The 16,650-nt window shown below is 36.8% G+C and overlaps 1 protein-coding gene and 1 long non-coding RNA gene across 2 annotated transcripts; one reads left to right on the top strand and one right to left on the bottom strand.

Annotated features, from left to right (window-relative positions):
* Window positions 1–10,497: 10,497 nt before the first annotated feature.
* LOC137714007 ((R)-mandelonitrile beta-glucosyltransferase) lies at window positions 10,498–12,579 on the bottom strand. The gene is made up of 2 exons (XM_068453365.2): window positions 11,960–12,579; window positions 10,498–11,746 (listed from the first exon to the last, which is right to left on the bottom strand). Exons 1-2 carry the CDS (start codon window positions 12,483–12,485, stop codon window positions 10,812–10,814), a joined length of 1,461 nt encoding a protein of 486 aa, XP_068309466.2. The 5' UTR covers window positions 12,486–12,579; the 3' UTR covers window positions 10,498–10,811.
* Window positions 12,580–15,116: 2,537 nt separating this feature from the next.
* Window positions 15,117–15,953, top strand: LOC148690443 (uncharacterized). The gene is made up of 2 exons (XR_015957114.1): window positions 15,117–15,434; window positions 15,537–15,953. It is a non-coding gene; the product is annotated as an uncharacterized LOC148690443 (long non-coding RNA).
* The last annotated feature ends 697 nt before the right edge of the window (window positions 15,954–16,650 follow it).

Genomic DNA, 16,650 nt, shown 5'->3' with positions numbered 1-16,650 from the left:
TACAACAACATTTGTAATGCCGCAATCAATCATATCTCAGAAGAGAAACTTTGTGCCACAAGGTGTCATATCGCACTATTTTATTCATCTCATTCATCATAGATCGATTCTTCTAGTTGACCAATTAGTTCTACGTTGACATTAATCAACAGAACACGGTTCATTATCGTCATTTTTCATTTATGTTGGTAGTAACCATATAAATGAAACATCATCTATAATAATCTTATTCCAATTCCATATCTCATCTAAACTAGTATACTGGACCAAGAAATTCAGGTATCGAGAGTAATTTGGATTGAGACAGCGATCGAGGGGCTAATTCATTCATGCCACATTCCTTCACTTTTAAGGAGGTGAATCCTTCGAACTAAGTGATCTGCCATGCTTCTGGTGTAGGATAGATTGATTGGCTAGCCACCAATGTATGAGGATCAGCCATAATAGTGGTGTTTTTGCTTTCGGGACGAAGGTTCGTCGTACATTTGGTACACATCTTTGCAAATGTATGTGATCTTGTCACTTTTGCTAAATCAAAAGAAGTGTTTGGTTATACTCTGACGATCTAGATTGGGATCGAGATGAGACATAGTGGGGACGTCCACAATAATTTGTGTCTTTCTTTAAGAACGCTGACGTTCTTATCTTCCCTTAACTGTGGGAAGATTGTTTCATAAAAGTGACAATCCGCAAAACAAGTGGTAAAGAGATCGACTGTCAAAGGTTCTAAGTAATGAAAGGAGAATCATAACCGACATAGATTTCCATTCTTCCTGGATGACCCTTTTTTTCTTTTCTATGTAAGTGCAGTGCAAATGGCATATCGACCGCACAACCAAAGATGCATAGATGTGATATGTCAAGTTCGTATCTGGTAACCAATTGACATGTACTTTATAAGGTTGGGTTGTGACGGGCCTCAGGCGGACCAACATGGTTGCTTCTGATATTGCATGGCCCCAAACAGAGATTCAGAACTTGGTACGTATAACCAATCGATCACGTAATCATTTGAAGACGTTTAATGAATGCTTATGCTGGGTCGTTCTGGGTATGAACATGGGGTATTGGATGTTCAACTTCAAAACCCAACTGACATGCAATATCCATCGAAAGTTTTCGATGTAAATTCTTCAACTTATCCAATAAAATGGATTTGATCAGATAATCAAGGTGGTGAGCCCTGAGCTTGTTAATTTAAGCCACCAGTGTGGAGAAGACAACTTGTGGATAACAGCTCCACGTGTGACCAACATGTAGAAGCATCGACCAATACTATAAAATATCTAAATGGTTCACATGGTGGTTGAAAAAATCCACAAATGTCCTCTTGAATCATTTGTGGAAAAGATGGAGGGTGCTAAGGCATGATACGCTTCCAGGTATGATTATGATCGCATTGATGAATTTGAGCCAGACATAATGAACAATTTCAAAACACAGATATATTGTGATTATGTCGCCACTGAAGAACCCGTGCAACACGAGCCCTTAGAAAGAAATGGACATTACAATGAAAGGCTCATTCAATGATATACTTCACTCCAATCCTCATACTATCACAAAGCCAGGCAAAGTGACTTGGTAGAACACTTGTGGTCGTTGAAACAAGCTCAAGAAACTTAAAAACAAGCTTGTGGTGGAAGAAGAATGCTCTTAGTTTGTTTGGTGTGTTTTTAAGTTCATTTACTGTGTTTTTTTTATTTGGTGTGTTTTTTAAGTTTAGTGTTTTTTTTATTTGGTGTGTTTATGTTGTTTGAATAAAGATTCTCTTTAGTTTAAATAAAGTACCAAATTAAATAAAGATATTCTTAGTTTAAATAAAGTACTAAATTAAATAAATATGAAATTACATAAAGTACTAAATTCAATAAATACAAAAATTACATGAAGTACCAAATTAAATAAATACAAAATTACAACCCAAAGTGATTGGAAAATTTTGGGCTCCGATTATACAACAAATTACATAGTCCCTTGTGAATGGAAAATCATCACCTAACCAATTTGTGGTGCTAGGACCATATCTACTTGTTCCCTCGTCTTTGGCACGTCTTTTTCACACCACATTTTCTTTCTCTGAATTCAAAAATATTTAGAATTCGAAGACATTTCATCTACATGCGTGTTCATAATGTCACGATCTTGTTGAGCCCTTCTTTCTTCTTTAAGCATCTTCCTTTCTTGCCTAAGTAGCTATCTTTCTCTCCCATTAGCTTGAAATAATCTCTCAGCAGTTGCAACTTTTGCCTCATCTCTAGCCTTATCACCCTCAAATTTAGCCATTTTCCACACTAAAGTCAATTCACCTTGGCAAGCAAGTTCTTCCATATATTTTGCATAATCATTCTTGGAATAACTCCCTTTTCTCTTTGAAGCCTTCTTACCTTGAAGCCTGAGTGGATAACGGGTTGACCCTGACACTTGCTTAGGGGTCGCTTTCGGCACTTGTTCTATAGAGCTTTCATGAACATGCGAGTTGTGGTCTAGCATAGTGTAGAGGGGTTCTATTCATGACAACTTCTGGACCGACATACACAACTCTGAATGTGGGACAATCTTTGACAATATTCCAACATTCCTACCAGTTGAATGGTTTGTTTTTGTTGTTGGCATTGTACCAAGCTTGTGCTTGAAGTGTCTATAAAATGTGGGAAAAGAAAAAAATTATAATCAAACTAGCTAATGTAAATTTGGGTATAGTACAAACAAATAAATAATATATTGCTACCTGATCTGTGTAATTTCCCTTACTTTGAATATTAGTATTAGATTGTGCTAGGTCATTTCTCCAATGAGTAAATGATTGGCTAAGTATTCTCCAATGACTTGAGAATGATTGTTCCGTTCTTTTGGCATCGATTTTCTCAAGAAAAAGAGAATGAATATTGCTCCACATTTCTTGCAACTGCATCTCATTACCTGTAGTCGGATTATGAGTAACTTCAACCCAGTTAGAACACAATGCAACATCTTCAATAAGTGTCTAATTCGTACCTGCATCAGTAGCCTTTTTTTTGGAAACAAAAGTATATAGAAACTTTGAGAGAAAGATTGGAATGTGGTTGAAAGTATTTGGGAAAATATGAAAGTGTGGTGTAAGGTGGAAGATAATGATAAGGTATTTATAGAAAAATAAAATAATTAATTTTTAAATTTTTTTTTCTAATTTATTATTATTATTTTTTTATATTTTTTAATTTTTTTAATTAACTTAATTAATTTGTACTGTTGGATTACACAAAATTTGAAATCCAACCCTCCAGATTGTGACACGTGGCATAACGGTAACATATAAGATATTTTTTTTTAAATTTTAAAGCCAAAAAACTTAGACTGTTGATCTGGATTTGAAGGGCTCAGATCATGCCACGTCATTTAGCTATTGGGGGAGTTTTGAAATTTTTTTTTACCATTGGAAATCAAACTATCTAGCGTGGGCCCCATCGCCTGCAAATCTTATTAGTGACGCACCCCCACGTGCTCTTGTGTTGCATGCGCCTGACGTAAATTTTTTTATAACATGGCTAACGTCATGCCGATGTCAGCCTTACATCATCTCCCTCCTCAGGTGCTCGGGCCTTGGATTTTCCCCTGAGCTCTCCCTCAGGCTCCCTCTCAGCCCAATAGCTTGAATGGGTTGGAGTTGCTTAGGCTGGCGATTTGGGTTGTTGGAGCAGCCCCGTTGGCGTTTAACCATGCTGGACTTGCTCTAAAGCCAATATAGTTAGTCTCTATGTTGTCATATTGGTGACGAGCATGACAAACATGTGAGTCATCAAATGAACATAGACAAGATCTAATATCATTCACCATATGGCGGTCAGTGGAGCACCATCATCCCTTAAACTATAAAGGAGGGGGATGCTACACGAAGACTTCTTAAGAGGTTGTGCGTCTTAGTATTACACTTTCTCAAACACGCTTAACTTTATAGTTCTGATGGAATTTAGTGCAGGTGACTTGGAATGATTGCATCCCTAAACCAAATAAATTTTTAAAAACAAAGGAATCACAAATTTGAGAAAACAAGGAAATCAGTTCAAGCACTAGAAAAAGCTTTTACCTCATAATACTTTTACAAAGAAGTAGTTTGATATTTGGCAAGCAACCAAATAGATGCTTCTACATTGTAAACAATGTTTTTGATACTGAATAGACCGTTTCACTTCCACGTGAAATAAAAAAATAATAATAAAAGTTTTAGTTTCTATAACAAATGATTTAAAAAATTGGTATGTATATGGATAACTTGATAATTGTTGTAGGCATAATTTATTGAACAATTATGGAGGCTAGAAAGAGAGAGAGGGTGCAGCATATAGAGAGAAGAGAGAGATGTGTAATTGTGAGGTGTGTTCTATTCCGCTCCATTATGCCTTTATTTATAGTAATAGGGAAAGTTAATTCCTTACCCTTTTAGGATTACAACTCTAATAGGATATTAACTACTAAAGGGAATATTCAAAGATATCCCTAGATACACTAGGATTTACACAATCACATTCCTAATCTAATAGGAATGCAACACTCCCCCTTGAGGGTGTAAATACTCAAGTAAATGGCGTATCAAGTCTTCCGCGATCAAGTAAGTACAGTTGATGAAGTCGTCGGCATAAGGAGCGAATGCGAGTCTTAAATTAATGGAAGAATGCATAAAAAGGTCAATCTCACAAAACCTTCCTTTGGTGAAACCCAAGGTGGGAGAAAAACCCATAAACTAAGGAGAGCTCAAAACTATACATCTTCTAGACGCAAGTAGAAGAGCTCACAAGGGTATGACTAGCCTAAGATGGGTGCTTCGTTAAAACCTAATTAGATAGCAAAAATCCAGTGGGAAAAATGCTCCTAAGTGTAGGGAAAAAGAGTACATTAAGATCAAGTGAGTATATTTCTAGATACTCCCCTTGAGTTTGACAAAACTTCCTAATGAGAACTACAAGCATTGTATATGAATAGTTAGGCATACCAATTCCTCGAACAAGGTTCTAGAAGGATGACTTCGGCAGTAACTTTGTGTAGAGGTCGGCAAGGTTGTTAGGATTGGTTTGCATGACTTCAATCTCCTGATGCTTTTCTGATGTGATGTAGACGCAATATGTCTTGGTGTTGACTTCGTTGATGTATCATGTCTTGGTCGGGTTCATACACGTGTCATAGTCTTCATGGGTTGTCGTTGGGACTTAACAATGGATGAAAGCAACAAGTACTTCAAATATGCTCAATAAGAAGTCCTAACCATGTCACACGTGTTGCATAGTGAAGTGAGGTAAGTCTTGGAACGATTTGAAGATTTTGCAACTAAGGTCGTATCGCGGACCTCCAAGATATTGCGATATCCTTTATCGGTAAGGACATAACCATTTGGGGACTTTGCCTTGTGTGGGTTTGATAAGTAACCAGCGTCAGCATAATAAACAGGGCAAACATCATTTCTAGGATCAGGGGGATTGGATCCGTTCAAGATGCATTGGTATTTGTCCAAATTCGTAGTACCTTCAGGGTACGTCTTTAATGCCAATTCAGTGGTTGTGTGTAGGTGTGGTGTTGCATATTTACCAATAGATCAATAACGAAGGATATGTCCTGTCTAATGTAATGAGCTAAGTACAACGAAGCACAATGTTGAACTTAGATATGGAATTTCAAATTACATAACCTCTTCAAGGGTCTCATTTACATATAACGTATGAACGATCACATGTATACTCAAAGGTAACACCTTCGGAGTGTAGTTTGACTGGTCAACCAAAGTACCATCAGAACAATGCTTCAACGTTTTCCTAAGATCCTTCATCTTAAATTCCATCTTTAGATGTGGGACAGTTTTCTCAAGCTTTTCTAGAGTCTTAGTGAGATGTATGTCACTAACATAAACTGTAACTCTAGCAATTCAGAATAAGACTTTATAGTTTAACATGCAAGGGCATTCATTCGTATCCCTGACTAAGCAAATAATCACTTAGACGGGTATACCACATCCATCAGATTGCTTCAATCCGTAAGTGAACGCCTTAAACGAGTTGAAAGGATGGTCCATGGTTTAGAGCTATTTGAACCAGTCCATGTAATTCTTCAGGAATTATATGTAAATCTCTGTATCTATATCGCCATGGAGAAAACACTAACCACATTTCATAATGCTGCTATCAATTATAGGACTTTTAAGAGAAACTTTGCGTTGTAAGGCGTGCATCATATCGCACTGTTTCATTCATCCCATTACGCTTACTTTCCCACATGTAACACAACAGGGTTACCTTGGGCAATGTCGAAACGATAGGTCCAAAACACACTTTGGTAAGGAATTTGACCTAGTTTGTAATCTTGGTTGTGCAATCAGTTTTACGTTGTCACTTAATCAACGGAACAAGGTTCAATATCGTCGCTTTTCATTTATGTCGGTAACTACCATATAAGTGAAAACATCATCGATGGTAATCTCATTTCAATTCCATTTTCTCATCCAAACTAGTATACTAGACAAAGAACTTCAAGTCTCGAGAGTAATCTGGATTAATCTCATTAGATGAAAATGATTTGAGACAACAATCAAGTATGGATTCATTATTGTGCCTTGTCCTCCTCTTCTAGGGAAGTGAATCCTACGAAGCAAGAGATCTGTCATGCTCTAGGCTAAGATAGATTGATTGGCTATCCGCCGGTGTACCAGACCATCCAACAGTGGCATCTAAATTGTCCAACAAGGGCGGCACACCTTTCGGGGATGTTGACTCGATGTCCGTTAAGTACATCTATCTTCGCAGGCATGTTTGCAGCTGGTATATGATCTTATCACTTTAGCTAGATTAGAGGAATGCGCCTGGAGTAACATTCTGAAAGTTAGAATACATCGCACTTGCTTATCACACTTATGTGGTACGAGGATCGAGATGAGACATAGTGGGCAACGTCCACGCGCGCTATTCTACATGCAAGTTGACTTTCTTATATCTCTCTAACGATGGGAAGACTGTCTCATTGAAGTGACTCCGCAAATGACCGGTAAAGACATCCCTTGCAAGGGTTCTTGGAGAGCTTCTGTGAAGGAGAATCATGATCGACAAAGATTCACATCCTTCCTTGAGGACCCATACTGGTATGTTGCAACAGCGCAACTTGGCACATGGAATGCACACCCAAATGCGTAAATACGAAAACGTCAGGTTCGTACCTAGCAACCAACTGTAACGTCGAAATGGTTGGGTGGCAATGAGCCTCAAGGCAGACCAACATAACTACGTACAAGATTGCATAGACCTAGGCAGAAACCAAAAATTTGGTACATTCACCAAAGTTCGGGCGATAATTTAAATTCTGCTTTATGATCACAAAGCGAGGCCATTTGGGGTGAACATGGGAATTCGATGTTCAATTATAAACCCAAAAGATATGCAATACTTAATAAGAAACTGTCGATATAAACTCTCCGACATTATCGAGTTTCTTAGACCTTATGGGATAAGTTGGGTAGTGAACCTTTAAAATCGGCTAGGAGGTTTAGCAACAATGTGTGTGGACAAACATGTGACCAGTTTGTCGATTCATCAACCAAAACCATAAGTATTTGTATGGTCCGCATTTTGTTTGGATTAATCCACATGTATTCCCTTGAATCCACTGTGAAAAGAAGGTTATTTCGTATCTTTGCTAGGAATGATTTAGAAAATCAATCAACGAGCAGGCTTGGCAAAGTGTGCTTGTAGGTAGAAAATCCTTACTTCGGGTAAGGAGATGCGTTGTAACATCATTGTTTGACCTAAGTGTCCCAAATGCTCATGCCAAAGCAAGTAAATTGCTCGAATCACCTGGCTCCAGGCCGGCCACATGTGGGCGTGTTCCCAGTTGGGATGCAGCCTATTGGCCCCAAAACAAAGATTCAAGTTCATTTTTGGACGTGGTACAAAGATATGCAACTCTATTTTCTTCAGTGGTTTCATTTATGATCATTGTCATCTCGAATATCTTTAAAAACCCAGAACGGTGAGAATATAAGGTCTCTTAAATGGTAATGTAGTACCATTCATACAACAAGGAGAGTGACAATGCTCTTAATCAGGTTGGATAGACCTGAAGTCATTGCTAGGGATGTGATTTAGGTACAAAGTTAGTGTGTGTAGTATCGCATTCATCCATACAACTAACTTTCCCACATTCCTACCTATTCACGTGTTTAATTGAATTTGGTCACATGTATACAAGATACATGATTCAATTAACTCATATTCGAGGACAATATCAATAAGATTATCCATAACTAAAAGAAACACCAAACATGAATCCAAGAACATAAAGAAATGTTCATAAAGTAAATGGTTTACTAAGGGGATTCGGCCAACAAGGCTATCCATGTCAAAATTTTGCTTTTCCAACAGTGTTCGGTGGAGCAAAATTAGTCTCACATATTAACTACAAGAATGATACTCCTCAATGACATTGGTAGGGGCACAAATAGGTGCATATTCTATGATCTATTCCATCGAGATGGAAATAGATTCTGCAGGGTTGAGGTTCAGGAACAATATCCCTTATTCTTAAAGTTTTAGGTCTTAGGTGCCAAGGATCACGCTTCGGGCGTGATGCCACACCTTGGTAGGCCCTGCTTTTACCATATGTTGTAAAAACAAACTGAAATTGGATTGTGAGAGAGGCAGACCCAGAATTGGGTTCAGTAGGCTCTAGCCGAAGCTGAAGGGGTCTGTTCGGTAGGCCTCCACCGAAGCAGAGCAATACCATTCACGATGGAGTACTTTCTCGACATCGGTGGTGGTAAAAAAACTAGTGAGATTCTTCGAGAATCTCTAAAACATAGTTGATTTTCAAATTTAATCTCGGGGTTTCGAGATTGAGGATAACTTCCAGTCGACGTAGGTCATCGAAGCTTGACTACAGGCAAGTTGGCGTTGAGTGTGACGAAGAAGACGACGCCAAAAACGACGTTGTATGCTTCTGTGTTTGGGTTTTGGACTCGACTAAAAAACTAAACGACTTGGCTTGGCTTGGCGCAAGCACAGCTTCAAGCCGTGGCTCCAGCGCTTTTTTACTTTTTTTTTCTTTTGAAGTTTTAGTTTTAGGGTTTTCGTAACCCAAAGGGAATTAGGGCTTGAAGCCCAACAAAGAATGAAGGCCCATGCGAGTAGGCTTGGTTCTAGCGCACAGCAAGCCTAGAAGGGCTGCTTGGTTCCCTTTTTTTTATTTGGCTAGGGTTTGGAAAAAAAAAAAAAAAAAACCAAAATTGCTTCTATTTTATTTTGATTCATTAACTCACAAATTCCTCATAGCAAAAATTGCTTAATGCATGAAAACAACAAAAGCCTTTGAATTTGTAGAAGATCAGTCTTGGAAAGCTGGAATTGCATCTCCAATGTGTTGTATCACGTACAACAATGAAATGTTAAATTGAATCAATAGCATGTGGATCAATTCAATAAAATAATAAATTAGTCATAAAAAAGAATGATTAAAACGTAATACTCCCCTGATTGAAGATCAAACTTTCTTTAGCGCAACGTCAAAAGTGTGCTGATAATGTGTTGTAAGCATAATTTATTGAACAATTATGGAGGCTAGAAAGAGAGAGAGAGGGTGCGGCATAAAGAGAGAAGAGAGAGATGTTTAATTGTGAGGTGTGTTCTATTCCACCCCATTGTGCCTTTATTTATAGTAGTATGGAAGGTTAATTCCTTACCCTTTTAGGATTTCAACTCTAATAGGATATTAACTACTAAAGGGAAACTTCAAGGATATCACAAGATACATTAGGATTTACAAAATCACATTCCTAATCTAATAGGACTGCAACAATAATATTGATATGTCTATGGAAAAATTTAATGATACAAGCGTTCACAATTAAAGCAGAGTTAAAATGAAAAAAGGGAAGAAAACTAGATTTATTGTTGTCCTCGTGGGTGCTATATTTATTGTTGCATGGATTTTGGTAATTTGTGACTCATGAATTATACATATTTCTAAACAGTTTGTAATTGTGGAGTTGTGGTGTTTCTTTTGATACGTGTGACCTCATGTTTTGCTCTAAGGTAGTAACTCGAAAATTGTCTCACATTAATGTAGGCCCAAATCAAATAAACTCACATATATCAAAGCAAATGATTTTTTTTTTTTTTTTTTTTTTTTTTTTTTTTTTTTTTGTTTTTTTTTTTGTTTTTGTGACAAGTTGTAGGGAGATGGTAGGGAAATTATATTTTTAGACCACAATTAAATCATCTTACTATTAGAGAAGTGGTTTAGATCATATTTTATAGGTCACATGTTGTGGCGGATGATGGTTCAATTCTATTTTTATTGACTTAAAGAAAGAATCCAACCTTGATAAAATAAAATAAAAAATAAAAAATAAAAGAAAAAATAAAAAAAAGAATCCAACTATTAACCACCACATTATGTGGTCTAAAAAACATATGGTCTAAATAGATGATCTTTCTAATATCACCCTTTACAAAATGTGATCTCAAATATTTTCCCAAGTTGAATCATGAGATTATAATTTATTCTGATTCGTATTCAATAATCATAGGAATGAGCTAGGAGACTTTTGTTCCTCATTTACAATTTTTCCTCTATGCTTGTCACATAACCCGCAAACTAAAGTTAGGATTCTAATAGAATGTAGCTTATAGATCATTTAGAAGTATTCCACCCATCCACTGAATAATAAGACGAAATTTAATATAACAAGAAAAAAAAAATACAAATTACTAGACACAAGAAAAGAGATCTTTACTTTTTGGGAAATTCCACCAAGGACCATTATGTATGAAAAATCAAAGCAATTACTCCATGCTTATTTCTCAGAGATAGATGCACACCTTGGAAACCATTTGGTCCAAATCCAAAAAAGATGAACCGTTAGGACCAGTAGTCGCCTCCCTTGCCAACTTCTTCCATTCCAAGGCTTTCTTTCTCATTTCATTGCCTTCCTCTCCCTCCATTAATTTTCTCACAAGTCTCTCTATATAATTTCTTTCAACATCACCTTCGATCTCCATGCCTATGCCCCACTCTTTGCAACTGTACCTACAATTTGTTTGTTGATCAGCATTGAAAGGCCAACAGATCATGGGCACTCCGGCACACGCACTTTCAATAGTAGAGTTCCAGCCGTTGTGCGTCAAGAACCCTCCGATAGCCGGGTGGTTCAAAACTTTTTCTTGATGGCACCAACTTGCCAGTAGACTCCTTTCTTTGGTCTCTTTTATAAAGTCAGTAGGAACCACAGATGAAACCCCACCAACAAGGTCAGGCCTAATAACCCAAAAAATGGTCTTATTACTATTTGCAAGTCCCCAAGCAAACTCAATTAGCTGCTCAGCTGTCATAACTGTGCTGCTTCCAAAGTTGATATAAAGCACAGAATCAGGTTCTTTAGAGTCGAGCCATTCAAGACAATTCGTTGCTTCTGTCCACAAGTTTGATCCAATCAATTTCAATTCGTTATCAGTCGTGATCTGGGCAAGTTGTAGATCTAAGGGACCAATGCAATAAATTGGTGGTAGCAAATTCGATAATGCATCTAAAACTTCATGCTCCAAGGCATTAAACGTGTTCAAAACGATAGCAGAAGCCCTTTTAGCTTGTTCTGTATCGACCATGATAATATCCATAATGGGGTCATCTGGTTCTGTGGTTCTAATGAAAGTTGGAATGTCCTTCAATCGTATACCTCTCATGCCCGGTATCCAATCTATCATGGTTTCCAAATACCCATTTGTCAAATAACTAGCATCTGCAAATCAAATTATCCATCATGTGTTAAAAATATGAACGGAATCACTAGAAAGTTGTACGATATTTTATGTTTTAACTAGGCTGTGTTTGCCATTTAGTAATTCTGCCTCATGCCACTGATATTCCCACAAAAAGATTACGGCCCTAGCATATATACAAATTTATTAATTTCGATCATATTCAAAAATAAAAATATAGATAAATGATTTACCTTTAAGAGGCGTGAAACCTTTTTCAATGAGAGGGCGATACTGAAGGTAGCCCATGAAGGCACAAGCACTCGTTGTCCAGAAAGTAACTTGAGGAACTCCCAATTCTTGAGCTGCATCAAGAGTGAAGTGCATGATACCATCGGCAACTATGCAAGTAACTTTAGGAATTCCCAATTCTTGTGAAGAATTGAGCTTCGACAAAAGGTCTTTGAAGGGTGCTAAGCAGTTTTTTCTAGTGGATTGGCAGAGGGACGGCATGTGTTGGGCAGCAGAAACACTAACATCAGTTGGAGGCAGGCCATCGGGAATGGTTTCAAATCGAAAGGTGGGGAGGCCGTTGAGGGAGTTGGGACCTTGGGATTTAAGCAGGCGTTGATGGATGAACTCTGTGTTGACAAACGTTATGTGAAACCCTTTGTAGTGGAGAAGTTTTGCTAGTTTTAGCATAGGGTTTATGTGGCCTTGAGCTGGGAATGGTATGCAAACTGCATGGGGTTTCACTGAGGTCAAGGGATTGGAAGCCATTACTTAATACAGAAGTTATGACAGAGCTAAAGAAAATGGACGAACTCTTTAGGGAAGAAATTTTTTCAGGATAGCTACTTAAATTAATGGTGTAAAATAAATTACAACTTGCAATTAGAATAAGTTAAAGAGAGGATATTCCCTTACGGATACTAGTGGTGAGTGGACCGGAGGTTGTTGATGCTTAAATATGTGGATTATTCTTTCCCTGCCAATTGCCAGAAGATAATAGTTATCAAAGAATTTATGATGAAATGCTGATTTAGTCCATGAACTATCACTTCAATGAAAATTAGGTTTCAAAATTTTTTTTTTTTTGGGTAAAATAAGTTCCTAAATTCATTAAAAATTGCTAATTTCATTTCTACTATGATATTCAAAGCTATTTTATCCAATTTTTCGTTAACTTAAATCACTTGACACCTTTTAGAGTGAAATACCGTTATTTTCTTGCCTATAAGCCCTTAGCATTTCATATAGGTTGTGAATCTAACATCTAATTTACCCTCCAAAGTTAACTCCATACACTATTTCTTTATATAAAATTACCACTGTACCCTTCAATGTGTATCACATGCAAGTAACGTGACTTAAATTGACGGAATATTGAATATAGTAGTTTCGAGTTTAATATTAGGGATGTAATTGACAAATTTTTATAATTTAAGGACTAATTTTTTTGAAAAAAAATAGTTTAAAAATCTAATTTTTACTCAAATGATAATTTAATAATTAATTTAGCAATCCATCCAAGAATTTATACTAGAAAGACTATAGTGGCATCCCTATCGAACCCAAACAATATAATTTACAGATATAGGAATTGGACCCTTGTGAAGTTAATGAAGCACTGTGCACACAGAAAAGGATACTTGCGGACATATTGTTGAAATTTCTTATTCTCATCATTTATTGAAAACCTATTTAAATTTCTCTTTTTGATTAGCAGGACTCATCATCAAAAGATGTTACAAAAAAAAATATATATATATATATATATTCATATGTAAAAAAAATTACATTTTTCGGCCAAGATGTATATATATTTAGATCTTGGTTTAAAATCTAAAATTTATTTTTAAATTAGAAAATTTAGATTTTAACCCAAAAATGTTATAAACATTATATTAAAGTGTGATGTGTGAATCTTAAATTATATTTTATACTAGTTTTTCTTTCCTATTGGGACTTGTATTCCTTAAAGGAGAAAGATCCTTCCCTCCCTTATTATTATATAAAAAAAACACTGCGTAGGGAGAATAACACATCCTCTGCACAACCCTATAAACACATCTCTTTCTAATCTCTCTTTGTTGTTGTGCCTCCCTCTCTCCCTCGTCAGATAAATAAGCCACAACAAGAAACAATTTTCTGCTTTAATCTTTCTAGGTTAAATTTTTACTCCAAGATTATTAAAGAATGAATTTAGGATAATTTTTTTTTCCTGAAAGTAACTTTTAAAAAAACTTATGTAGATTATCCTAATTTAATTTTATGATCATATAAAACTTAACAATATTTACATTCTGATAAATATTGAAAAATCACTAAATCTATCATGAAACTTGTTGAACACTATGAAAGGATGTGAAACACATGAATTTTTTTTTTTTATAATTATTTTAGCAGTTAGATTAAATTTGGACCGTGAGTTATTTTTTGTTTAACTGTTGGATTTGATCATATTAGATCTTAGCCATTGGATTCAATGAATTTATAAATGCAAAACTAAAAAAAATAGACATATGGTGGGCCATCCCACTAACCAGGGGAAATTCTGGGCTAAATATGCCGCCAAAATGAGTTTTAGGTTAAAACTTATATTTAGCAAGTTGAGGTAGGTTTAAAACTTAAAATTTAAGTTTTACTCCAAGGGTTGGAGTAGGTCTGAGAAAGTTTTCTGATCAAGCAAAAATATAAAATACCTATTTCAAGGCATTTTATATCTTGCATTGAAAATGCCCTAACCAAACCTCTTTTGTGCATAGACCAATCTGGAAAGCATGCAAATTTGTTTCTCGCTCCTACTCAAGATTCTAAAATACGCTAGGTACTAGTTGGGCGGCGGGTTGGGGCCTAGTGCCTAGGTGGCTTAGCGGAGCCTAGGCGAACTAGGCAGATTTAAGTAAATCTATTGTATTTCGTGTAAATAAGTGTCTGTTTATACTTAAAATATATATAATTTCATCATAAACTAGAAAATAGAATATCATATATATTATGAAGTATTGGAACATAATGAAGACATGGGGAGGAAACATATAATGTGTGTTTATTTAAGTGTTCAGTTAGTCTCTTACAAGTTATTGGAAACAGTAAAATGTAAAAGGAAAATTATCTATTTTCTATCTAAGTGAGTTGCAACCTAGGCAGGTGTCTAGGTGGGTCCCGGGCTAGGCGGGTGCCTCAGCAGTTCTAGGCGAGCGCCTCAGCAGTTCTAGGCGAGCGCCTCAGTAGGTCTAGGCATGCGTCTTGGTCTAGGCGTCATTACTTAATTTTCAAACGCCTAAGCATTAATTGGGACGGTGGCCAGCCAACTAGCGCCTAGGTGGGGCCTAAACTATGTTAGCTGGGGATTTTTTGAATAATACTCCTACTACAATAAAAACAAATTGTATTGAAATAATACTTGGATTATAAACTTTCTCATGACTCTATTGCACTAGAAACTTTCTCGTGACTCTTTCTCTGAAGTTCTCCCTCCCTTCTCAGAAACCTAGATCTAAAGACCCCAGAGTCACCGGCCCTTGGCGTCAGCCCTTCTCTTTTCTCCTAGCCTTCCCTCTCTCCACCCTCCTCTATGTCCTCCTCATTCCTCTTCTTCCCCCTTTTTCTCCCCCTCTGTTCTTCCCTCCCTTTTCACGCTTCTATCCAACCCTCTTCCTCTAACGGGGCGTCTCCAATACCTCTCTTTAGTTGGATGGGGTCAAACTATTATCCTTCTATGAGGTTAATGAGCTAATTATCTTGATCTTGATCTATTGACTGTGTTGGCCATGAGGTGTTCACTATAATGGCTTGTTTGGGTGTTTATGCTGGTTTGGCGTGCAGATCTGAAACGTCATTCTCTGGTGGCTTGGACTTCCTCGCAGCTTTTGGAGCTATGGGTTCGGTGGGCATGGATTCGTGCTGGTGGCGGGCTATGATAGCGCAATATGTCGGTGGCTCTAGCGTGGGAACCAGATGCTAGGCACACTTCGATTTGCTTTTTTGCTGAAGCTTCAACCACAAGTCTTCAACGACTTCTGGTGCTAATAAATTTAATTTTATGCAGGTTACTAGGTGGGTGGTGGCGGTTGGTTATAACACTGCATTGACAGTGGTTGTGATTAGGGAACCTCTGTGCCTCTCACGCCTTGTCCTTGTTCTGCGACCGCTTTTGTACCTGCATCCTCTTTAAGGATGGCAATTCAACTTGTTAAACCCAATAACCGTGGATATGATTTTGTTATGGTTTCAGTTATGGTATACAGTCCCTGATCCATCTCCATCCTAGAATCCACTTCGAAAAATATAATACACACACACACACACACACACGTGTATTCACAAGTATTAAAATTATGGAAACTTTAACGAAAAGCTTCCGATACCGTTCACTTTAACGAAAAATCACATTTTCATACTAAAAAGTCAATTATGATACTATTCACTTTATCCTTTATTTTGTCCTTATCATTAAAACTCAAGGTTTTTAAACCTTTTTCATTAGTTTTCCTTAAAATTATTAGATAATTTGTTTTACCTTTCTCCCGTAGTGACTATTGTATTGCTTTTTTCATCCCTTTGCCTTTTTTTTTAATTTTTTTTAATTTTTTTATCATGGGACCAATTTGCCTTGGTTTACTATTATATTTGCCTTATCATGAACGCCTTCATAAAGTATTGTTATGTTTTTGATGATTTGGATGTGGATATTTAATATAAAATTATCTATTATATTATAATGTGTAAGTGGAACAAATAATTGTTTTTCATTGACGAAGATGGATATAACCGTTAATCGATAGTGAATCTGTTACCTGATGGGTATGATTATAGATAATCCCCGATGATTAACTTGCGGGTATGGATATTATTTTTTGTGGTTATGGAGATGGATATGACATTTCTATCCCCAAACCGAACCATTGCCATCCCTATATCCTCCTTCTTCGTGGACACA

This window comes from Pyrus communis, chromosome 15 (genome assembly GCF_041283825.1).
Source record: "Pyrus communis isolate YQ-2024b chromosome 15, ASM4128382v1, whole genome shotgun sequence".
In the NCBI taxonomy this organism is placed as follows: domain Eukaryota; kingdom Viridiplantae; phylum Streptophyta; class Magnoliopsida; order Rosales; family Rosaceae; genus Pyrus; species Pyrus communis.
This window is presented reverse-complemented; position numbering and strand designations above follow the sequence as displayed.